The following is an 11,203-nucleotide window of genomic DNA, read 5'->3' on the forward strand; positions in this document are numbered from 1 at the left end:
AATTTTTTGCACTATATATTCTACGTGTTTGTTTTAGGATTATGTCATGTTATGCTAATGTTATTTAAAGAACATTAAAAATATTCATTTCAGATACCACTTGCTGCAAATATCGGAAAATGTGACAGACAGCCTGATATATAGACTAGATATGCAATTTAGCAAATAAAAGTGATATAAGCCGTACACTGGACTGTACGTATTATCCAATTGACTTTTTTGTTTGTTGGAGTTTTAGTGAAAAAAAAAACGCATCCGCATAAAATTGATATCGGAGTTGGATAGAACAGAATTTGTCAATATATAAAATCTTTTTTTTGAAATGGAAAAGCTAAATCACTAATTTCTTTTAGGGGTAAAATACGGTGCACTAGACAGGGCTAGTGTACTGAGGCGGCAGCCCTTGGTCGGGAGTAAAAACCCAAGTCATTCCGGTAACGTAGAACCGGCTGCCATGGGAATGTAGTATAAATATACTAATTTCTTTTCGTGTAGGTTGGTTCATCTATTACAATTTTCATATCAGCTGTGTATAAAGCCGTGAATATTTTTCTCCGGCATCAAAAGCAGCATAAATACTAAAAGTGTCGTATATTTTGTATCTCCTTCCAATAATAATTCGATATCATAAATCAAAATTGTGACATGCAACTCTTACTGCGGCCTGGTATGCTCCAGCAACTCAAACTGTTTTTTGGAAGGCGTTTTCTAACACAAAGTGTAACCGGCATCCAGGTAAAATTTCGCTTACCATGGTCTCATTAATAACCTACTTCTATTTTTTTAATAGGTATCAGAGCTTACAAATGATGTGAAACGTCAAATTGAGATCCATTGGCGCGCGCAAGTTTCACAGGGACAGTTTGATCCATCACGTAGTGATAAGTTTTATGTACTGTCAATGTTTCCATACCCATCTGGTACCTTGCATATGGGACATGTACGTGTCTATACCATTAGCGATACTGTAGCACGCTTTCATCGTATGTGTGGTAAAAATGTGTTCCAACCTATTGGTTGGGATGCTTTTGGGCTACCGGCTGAAAATGCTGCTATACAGCGCGGCGTAGAGCCAGCCACATGGACAGAGGCAAACATAGCACAAATGAAAGAGCAATTGCTAGCACTGAGTTGTTCATTTGATTGGAAACATGAAATGTGTACTTGTTCACAAGAGTACTATAAATGGACGCAAAAATTGTTCTTGATGCTTTATAACAGCGGATTGGCTTATCAAAATGAGGTTATGTAGAATTTAGCTTGAACAAGTAGTGCATATAATAATTTCTGTAATATACTAATTATAGTTTATTACAATACTTACTAGGCTTTAGTCAATTGGGATCCAGTCGATAATACTGTTCTGGCTGATGAACAGGTGGACTCAAATGGTTGTTCATGGCGTTCAGGTGCAAAAGTTGAGAAAAAATTGCTTAACCAGTGGTTTATACGTACCACTGCGTATGCCAAATCGTTATTGGATGGACTGGAAGATCCAGTACTTCAAGACTGGCGTGATATCATAAATTTGCAGCGCCACTGGATTGGTGAATGTGATGGTTATGCATTTCAACTGCTTACATCGGATGCAAACTCCTTACGTGTTTGGACAACACATCCGGAACATTTAAAAGACCCAAATTTATTTATAGTTATCAAACAAAATCATTACCTATCGAAGTTACCTAATGCACCACGTTTAACGGTCGAAAATCCGTTCGCTGGTACAGTCATACCAGTAATTTTTAGTGATGCACCTAGTTTTGCTGAGCACTGCGACGTATATTTAGCTGCGCCAAGTTTTCGGGAGCAGGACAAAGAATTGCAAGAAAAATTTGGATTGACCTTTTTTGCTCATACAAATACTCACCTCCCATTGAACCCAAAACATGCACGAGAAGAAGTACTAGAAGCGGCGACACGTTTAAAGATAGGTGGCTATCGCGTTTCTTCAAAATTGCAAGATTGGTTGATATCACGCCAACGCTATTGGGGCACTCCCATTCCGATAATTCATTGTAATAAATGTGGCGCTGTGCCTGTACCTGAAGAACAGCTCCCTGTAGTGCTTCCAGAGAAGAAAGTGCTTGAGGAACAACGTGAGGATGCATTGCGTTGCACGTGCCCGAATTGTGGTGACACAGATGCGCAGCGTGAAACGGACACAATGGATACATTCGTCGATAGTTCGTGGTATTATTTGCGTTTCTTGGATCCAAGCTATAACAAAGATATGGTAAATAAGGATCTCGCCAAAAAATGTATGCCTGTTGACTTGTATATTGGTGGCAAAGAGCATGCGGTGCTGCATTTATACTATGCGCGTTTTGTAAACCACTTCCTGCATGATTGTGGACTATCACCGACTCCTGAACCGTTTTCTCGACTGCTTGTGCAAGGTATGGTTATGGGGCGCTCTTTCAGGGTTAAGGGTTCAGGACGATATGTAACAGAAGATCAGGTATATAAACATCAATTATTAAACGAAATCAATTATTATAAATAAATATATTGGTGTATATCGATTAACAGGTTGAAATTGTTAATGCTAAAAAGAACCAGGCGCGACTGAAAGATACCCATGAGCCTGTTGTGATGACATGGGAAAAAATGTCTAAGTCGAAGTTAAACGGTGTCGATCCAACAGATATGTTCAAGGAGTACGGCACCGATACCACACGTCTCATATCACTGGCTGATGTGGCGCCCACATCGCACAGGAATTGGTCCAGCGCTAGTACGGATATACGATAAATTGTGACAAACATTTTTCTAATTAATTTCATTTCATTCATAGCCTTTCCTGGAATACTTAATTGGCAAAAGAGACTTTGGTTAACTGTAAACGATTTTCATGAGGCACGTACTGCGGCTAATGAACCTGAAGAACAAAAAATTGACACGGAAGGTGAATCGTTCAAGGCCGAAGATGCTAAGTTATTCGATGCGCGTAATTTCTACGTGAAAGGTGCCACATTTAATTATCGCCATACACATCAATTAAGTGTCGCCATCTCTAAAATGCAAGGCCTTACGAATTCTTTGCGAGTAAATCAATTCTAAAACTTATTTCACTCACTTTTTATAAACTTTCCCGTTAATTCTTTTATTAGCGTGCTCCCAAACATATTGTGCGTTATAGCCCACAGTATGAACGCGCATTAGCTAGTCAAATTATTATGCTCGCGCCGATGGCACCACATTTTGCTTCGGAGTTGTGGTCGAAATTTGTAACTGTGCCGAACAGACTGAACTCATCAACGCCAGAACTACAATGGGAACGCAATGTGCTGGAACAAAGCTGGCCCGATATTGACGCGGACTATAAACTGGATTTAACAATCAAGGTAAAGCAATGCTTTATCAATGTTGTAATTTCTATTAACCAACTTTTTTATTGCAAAAGGTGAATGGGTTTGAAAACTGTGCCATAAAGATAGCGCGCAATAATTTGGATAGCATCACATATAACGATGCAATGGACATTGCCTTCAATACACCATCGGTTACTTCATATTTAACTGATAAGAAGATACGTACGACAAATTTCGTTTTATATCCGGGGATAGAGGCTATATTAAATATTTATGTCGACAAAATTAAACAGTCCACTGCGCAAGCAGCTAACTCAAATGAAGAGGTTTTTAGCAAATAATTTTGTATATAAGTAGAGGTGTTGATATGGTTGTAAATAGGCGCAATACAAAAGTACTAATAGTTGCATATGTAGAGTTAGTTATAATGAGTCGAAATCTTATTTATTAATTTTGTTGCTGTTAATTAATTTAAAAAAATGTATTATATAAATGGTAATCATGGTAAAGGTAATCATGGTTTGTTTAATAAATACGGATTTGTTACTGCTTTAACTTCTGCTTCGAAGTAAAACATTCCTGCGGCTTTAAAAGTAAACAAGTTATGTTTACTAAGTTTAGATACATATTTCACTTAATTTCATTATTTTGAAAGATTCTATTTAATTGCGCTAAACCCATATCAGATAGGGTTTTTAAATTTTACTTTTTTGATTTTCCTAAAATTTAGTTTAATCGAATTTAATTTAATTTTCATATGATTTAATCCCATTAAGTTTATGTTTTCGCTTACGTACGATTTGGTTTGATGCAAGTTTGTACAAGTTATCACATAATCGCGTTCGCTTACGCAAACAACTTGGAGCATTGCACGGAGAGCGCCCAATTTCGGCATTTCGTTTGGAAGGATAATCACAAATTTTTGCTTGGAAAATTTTAGCCTGCAACAACTTGCAAGCAGGAGCCGATGGTGGCAAATGGTTGCTTTTTTAACAACAAAAAAATCAGTTGTTTAAAATTATAAAGGTACAAAGACATAAAAGGGTGATCCAATAATAATGGAAGAAAGAAAGAAGATGATTGTAATTTAATTAAATTTCTTATCGATTTATCTAATAGAGGTACCTGTTAAAAGGAAATGTGTTCGTGGTAGCACAGTGGAACTGTGCCCCACTCATGGCATGTGTGGCATGTTCAACAAGAGGCAAGTGAAAAATGTAAAATATAGGCAACCCCCCAATTTTAGGAGTTGCCTTCGATAGTTTGCTCTTCTTTTCTGCGCACACAACCGCAATTGCTACTAAAGTCCAAAACCGCAACAAGATCGTCAAATCGCTAGCCGGCAGTACTTGGAGCAAAGACAAAGAAATGTTGCTGGCGACGTTTAAAGCAATTGGCCGGTCAGGTTCTAAATTACTCTGCGTCTCTCTGGCTGCCTGGAACTAGTGATACGTAGTGGGAGGGAGTGATACTCTTAGGACAGCGACGGAATGACACCGGATGTCCCCGCGTCAAGACCTTCACCACGAAGCACGGATGCTACCTATAAAAGAGCACAATAAAGTGCTCAGCAAACAGTTTCTACTAGGGTGCTATCGTAGTTTTCACCCATGTAGACAACTGCTTGAACCAGGCACATCAGGAGGCATCTCTTCAACTACTCCGACGAGATCCAGGACAAAACAAAACGACAACTACTGGACCGGATAGTGTTTAGACATACACTGAGTCCGACTACCACCCACAAGACATGAAGAGCTCCAGCTACCTCGAAAGACCCGTGTAACTTTGGTACAATTACGTTCTTGAAGCAGGTTAAACTCTTACTAAGGCACCTTGCACGCTACTAACCACCTTTTCACATGCTCCATCAAGCCCACTCATCTAACACCCCTTTCCCAACCTGTCGAAACAGCAAGCTTCCTGGGCTTACCGTTAGATGAGTTATGGGAGGGCGATTGGTGACTACACCGCACAGACCTAAACCCTGTAAGCTGCTACAAAAACAACGAATAAGACAATCGCTCCAACGAGAGTTGGTTCTACCTCACCGGAACGGCCCGGATTTATATTGGGCCAGGAACTGTCACCTCGGCAGCATTCCCCGTATATGTATGAGGAATGCTTATGCTGCTACAAAAACAACAACGAAAAAGACAAGTTTTCTTTAACACTTTGGTGGAAAATACTAGTACTTGCTATTTTTTTAAAAGGAACACTCTTGGTACTAAATCTGTTTTTTGGAAAGTTTTGATTTCGATTACAAAAACACTGCTACAGAATAGTGATTAATTTTTCATATATTTTAAAAATTGGGCTACAAATTTTCATAGTTCTACATTCTATAATACTAACTTAATATACACCTATATATGTGTATGTGTATGTGTATATATATGTACGCTGTCCCTTGTTGTAATTTTCTAAAGTGTATGTATGTATGTATGTATATGTGTTTCTATATTCGAATTCACTAAATTTATTGCACTATCGTATACTGACGGTGGCGACTCCCATCGAATTGAACACAAATCCCGTCCTCAGAGACGTCAATAATTTCTCCGGCAGGCGCATAGTTATGTAGATACTCCCGCGCGTAAATAGTGCCTTTGGCCACAGGCGACTTCGCTTCGTTCACTCTCCCCATCAAAGCGGCACCCATGTTTGGTGTTGTTACTTCATGATTTCCTCCATTTCATTGCGCAAATATTCGTCGAGATGCGAGTAATCGAGTAGTGCATTCCGCACGATATCCAGCAGCATACTTGACCACAGCGATTCCAGCATACGCATTTTCTCCATCGCGTTCACAGTGTTCTCGAGCATGGTGGCAAAGTGCAAGCGGCCCCGTTCGCGCATACTAAGCGCATTGAAGTTGGTGTTGGGATTGACGCCCACGACTACACTGGCCTCTTTAACGGCATAATGCATTGGCTGTTGGTGGTGCCCACTAGTATTCGCGACGTTGCCATTGTTGTTAGTGCCATTAGTAGGTGTTGGCTTTTTCCATTGCAGCGCCTCCTTGCCAACGACTAGGCGCAATGATTTGTTTTCCGGCTTCATTAGCCACTCTTTAGGCGACATTTTACTGGCCGTACATGTTTCGTCTAACCGTAAACGCGCCAACAATGGTTGCAGCATCGTCGCCGGCATCGCCCACAGCACTAAATCGGATAGACCTTCATACAATTCATTCGATGTCTCGATTTCTGCCTCCGTGACCGTGACACCATTGATCAGCTTAAGCCCCCAGTGTGACAGTCGATAAATGGCATATTCACGCCACAAATCCTTTGTGGTAATTGCATTTCCCTCCGGATCGATGGTGAGCGAACTAATGCCTTGCAGTTCGGCCAATGCGTTCAGCTGGCCAATATATTCGATGTTCGTTTCACGAAATACAAAATTTTCAACATTTGGAAATCGCGACTTGACGCGCGCCAATATTGTAGAGGCGATATTGTTGAAATTGATGTAGCTAAAATTCAAGGTATGCACATCTTGCGCTTTCGTTGCATTCCACTGTTTGTCGATATAGCGCAATGCGCCCTGGCCGTACACGTTCAGGTAGCGGCCACAAATCTCGATGAGATAGTCACCGCCCTGTTCGCGTTCGCGTTCGCGCACCTCTCGTTCCCCCTTGCCAGCAGTCGAAGCGCGTGGGCCGCCTAACAGCGAGTTGTTCGCTGCGCTGAGTGGTGTAGGCGCCACTATGCAGGTGACAGTTGGCTTTGTTGGCGCTTGACCGTTGCACGGCGTCAACGTGGCATTTGCTATCGCTTTACCATTATTGTTGTTGCTTTTGTTGTTGCTGCCGCTGCTTGTGTTTGCTGTGCGCTTACCGCTGCACACTTCATTTCCGTTAATGGCTGCGGCTGGTGAGCAGTTATTTGTGCCAACACCGCTGGCGCCCACAATTGTCTGTGACCTCATTAGACGACGACACACTGTGCGCGTTGCCGCTCTTGCATGTCCTGTTGGTCCGCCATTGCCACTGCTGGTTGTTTGTTGTGGCGCCTGCACAGGCATACACAGGTGCTCTTTAAATCCCAGACTTAGTGAGCTACCTCGGCTTGTAATTTGCGCTGTGGGGGTACTTCCAATTATGGCTGTTGTGGTAGCCACTTTTTGTTGTGCCAATGTTGTTTTGCTGGCATTAGAATTGCGGTTCGGCGTCAGTATTGATGAGTTATTGTCCACCTGACTGACAGACTCCAAAGCCTTTACTGTAATATTTTCTTTTACGTTTGCTTGTGATGCCTGTTGTGTCGACAAATTGACTATGTCGGGGCTCATTGCATTGGCATACTTTGTGGTTATTCTATTTGCCTCCAATTCTGACCCAGTGGTCACAGTGCTAGTGGTTATGTTAGATCTTTGTTCGTCCCTCTCAGCTTCGTTATTGGCTTTGATAGCCATTTCAGCGTCACTATTGGTAGATTTTGCGTTTTGCGCCGAACTACTCTTTTCTTTTACTACAGAATTTTCAATCCCAAATTCATTCGTCCCACTCCGTCGCTGTTGTTGCCCCGCTGCCTTTTGGCGTTTGTGAATGCGTGTGGCGCGTTGGCGTAACTCAGTGGAGTCCTCGTTGTCGGAACTAAAGCAACTAGAAGAGGATTGAATATTCGGGCCTAAACTAGACACTGATGAGCCGGAGTTACGTGCGCTGTTGCTGCTGTTGTTGCTATTTTCAACATTATTGTTTTTGTTTTTATTGCATTTGGCATTGCTGCTTAAATTATGTGGCTGCTGTGCATTAGGTTTTGTTGTTGTAGGCGTTGACGTAGTCTGCTCTGGTTTTTGTGGCTGTCGCAGTGTCTGTTGCAGTTCATGTTGTTGTTGTGGTTCTGGGTGCTTTTGTTGCTGCGGCTGTATGGGCGGCACCTTAATAAATTCTTCTAATTCTGACACAAATTCAGCCACGAGCAACCCACCCTCTTCTGTGGTATTTCCTGCCACCTCAGTGGATTCGTTTATGCAGGCCAATTCGGTGGGTATTGCGATGCGTGGCGCTGCTGGGTATGCTTGCGTCAGTCGTTGCTGTGTATGTTTTTGTGTAAAACTGTGCTGTTGCAACGACTTTTGTGACCTTAACAACTCCCAATTTGTGCGTGCATTCGAGATTACCTCCTCTCGTTTAATGCTCTGATAGGCGTCAGGCGAGAGGTGTGCATAATGCGTGTCCGAAATCTCTTTATTACGTCTCCAAGACATAGCGGCACAACGTACCTGCTCGGTAATGGGCATCTGACTGAGCGATTGCAGGCGCGGCAAATGGCTGACAAGAAATGAGACACAGTCACCTGCCAGAGAAACGGGATTATTCTCGATGGCTATCTCAAGTAAATTGGTTGCCCTGGCAATGGAAGCCATATCGTCCACGCGATGCAGCTCATTGTGACAGAGCCACAGCCGCTCCAATGCTACGAGATGTTCAAAACCACTAATGCGCTTGATTTTATTGCGCTTCAAATTTAGCTCTCGTAACTGCCCCAGGCCACTAAAATCGTTTGGTCCTATTTGCCGCAATAAATTGCCAGCCAAATTGAGAGACTTGAGCTCTTGAAGACAATTGAGTTTATTAGCGATGTTGGCGATTTTATTGCCATGCAGATCGAGTACACGAAGCGTTTGCCTCACTGAGCTGAGTCCACCGATGTCGGTCAAACGGTTTTTACCCAGCAACAGCACGGAGAGCATAGGCAAGCCGTCCAAGTTGCCTATGCGTTCGATTTGATTGTCGTAGAGGTCGAGAAAGACTAGATCTTGAAAAATCATGCCATAAGAAGCAACAAGTTGTCTATTCTTAACAGTCAGTTGTTGTAGAGGATTGTCTTCTTCGAGCTCGCTCACAGCAAAAGTTGAGCCATCAGAGTTGCTCGTTTTATTGGTGACAATTGTATTTGTAGTCGAAATTTCCAAAGTAGATGAAGACGACTCTGTAATGTTGGTTAGCGCGCTGGTGTTCGAATCGAAACTTTTTAGCCGCGCTTCTGCACCTGTCGTGCTGAGTTTAACACGCGCTATTTGCGTTTTCAGCAAATTTTGCTGAATGATGCTCAGATGGCGTGGTATGTTAGTGATAAAACTTTTGGAGCGTTTAAGTGCAAAACGACAAGGCATCGGCTGACGTACCAGCGGCAGCAATGGCGCATTATACTGCAAATTTTTAATCAAATTATTACTTGCACCGGTAGTTAGACGTTGCTGCAGCAGTTGTTGGTAAAGATGAGGAGGCGGAGGACGTGGCAGTGGTTCTATCTGTCCCAGCGGAGAAGGCGGTGGGGCCGGTGGTGGCGGCGTTACGGTGTTGCTATTCAATTGACGTGCATTTGTTGATGCCAAAGCAAGCGTCAAGCGTACATTGACACCGTTAGCAGACCGGTCTATCTTTCCGGCACCAACACGCTCACTTTGGCGTCGTAGTGGTTTCGCTAAATTTAGGTCATTAGCTAGAATGAGCGCATTTTGTTTGCTTCTACCAAACTCAGATTGAACGTCTGTTGGTGCTATCGTGGGTACTGAAGTGACCAGCGGTGGTGGTGGTGGTGACGGAGGCTCTTCTTTTGGTATTTGAAAAATATTGATGAGATTATGTTGTAGCGACAGCAGACGCAGCTGTGTTTCATGCTCAAATATCGGTATCGCACTGAGCCCACGTCGATCATAATTAATTCGATCCGGTTGCTTTTCGCGCTCTTGTGAGGAACGAGTTATACGGCAAATACCATTTGGCTGCAATGTAACAATAGCTGCATTGGAATTTCCGCTGGCGCTGCTATTAACACTAGGACCGCCATCACCTGCGGCATCAGCACCAGCAACAGCGCTCGCACTATGCGTTGCCGCGATGTGTTGGCTATTCAATAACATATTCGGTGATAAATTTCGATATTTTGGTGGTCGTTGATTCGTGGCGGAGGTGGATTTGGAACGTTGGCGCGTGACTATTGCCCGAACAGGATTGCGTCGCAGATGGACAGCGAGTGTTGCGCGCGTAGTTGTGGCGTTCGCTTTGACGTGGTTGCTATCAATTGCTGCCCCCAACAGTGGCGAATTGAGTGCGGTAGCAGCATTTGTGTTGGCTGGTATTTTACGTTTATGATTGTTGTTGCTACTGGCTGTTGCAGCTTTCGGGGTTGTGGTGCTTAGTGTAGTATAAGAGCGTCCAAATGGATGCCGCAGCCGTGTAGTAAGACTAGGAACAAATGGTTCAATTTTCAGCAGTGATGTTTGAGGTATATAGGTTTGTGTGGCTTGTGGAAGTTGACTTTGTTGTTGCTGCTTCACCATTAGAGTGTGTGCAGTTGTCACAGCAGCCGCATTCGTTGGTGCAGTATTCAGTTGTTTTGTGATCGCAGCGGGTGTTATTGATTTGGCAGTTTTGTGTGCATCAGCAATGTTAGTTCGACTAACACCACTGCCACCGCCTCCATTGGGGCTTCTTACATGTTCCTGCCGCTTCAGAATTGCTGGCCGGCTGCGCAACTTCGATATGGACATGATGCTGTGCGTTTCCGTCATCCAATGCACCTTTGTGCTATGCCATGCATTTCGAGTCCGCCATGCAGCGCCCGCTGTACCACTTCCGCAAATATATTTCTATCAAATCTCAGCCGATCCTTCATAGTAATTCTGAAATTTTGCTCATAGTTCGGCTTTGCTTGAGCTGCAATTGCTTTGCCTGTTAACGTTATGTGATAGCTAACTTTGTACCACTCGCTCTGAACTTGTTATTACGCAATATGAGCAAGTACTTTGCGTACAAATAGTAATAACTCTGCTTCCCTTTGCAAATTCTCTGCAATAAAAATTTGTATAAAGCATTCAGTAGACACAGTTGACATTTCTATGTGTTCAACACGAAACCTATCTTAGTCATGCAC

General features: G+C 42.8%; 2 protein-coding genes across 2 annotated transcripts; one reads left to right on the top strand and one right to left on the bottom strand.

Moving 5' to 3' along the window:
• The first annotated feature begins 537 nt into the window (after window positions 1-537).
• On the top strand, window positions 538-3,771 carry LOC129241972 (leucine--tRNA ligase, mitochondrial-like). The gene is made up of 7 exons (XM_054878519.1): window positions 538-735; window positions 791-1,243; window positions 1,328-2,461; window positions 2,533-2,737; window positions 2,798-3,048; window positions 3,114-3,347; window positions 3,407-3,771. Exons 1-7 carry the CDS (start codon window positions 646-648, stop codon window positions 3,653-3,655), a joined length of 2,616 nt encoding a protein of 871 aa, XP_054734494.1. The 5' UTR covers window positions 538-645; the 3' UTR covers window positions 3,656-3,771.
• Window positions 3,772-5,784: 2,013 nt separating this feature from the next.
• On the bottom strand, window positions 5,785-10,948 carry LOC129242523 (uncharacterized). The gene has a single exon (XM_054879206.1). The coding sequence runs from the start codon at window positions 10,839-10,841 to the stop codon at window positions 5,988-5,990; it is 4,854 nt and encodes a 1,617-aa protein (XP_054735181.1). The 5' UTR covers window positions 10,842-10,948; the 3' UTR covers window positions 5,785-5,987.
• Between the last annotated feature and the right edge of the window lie 255 nt (window positions 10,949-11,203).

This window comes from Anastrepha obliqua, chromosome 3 (assembly GCF_027943255.1).
Source record: "Anastrepha obliqua isolate idAnaObli1 chromosome 3, idAnaObli1_1.0, whole genome shotgun sequence".
NCBI classification, from domain to species: domain Eukaryota; kingdom Metazoa; phylum Arthropoda; class Insecta; order Diptera; family Tephritidae; genus Anastrepha; species Anastrepha obliqua.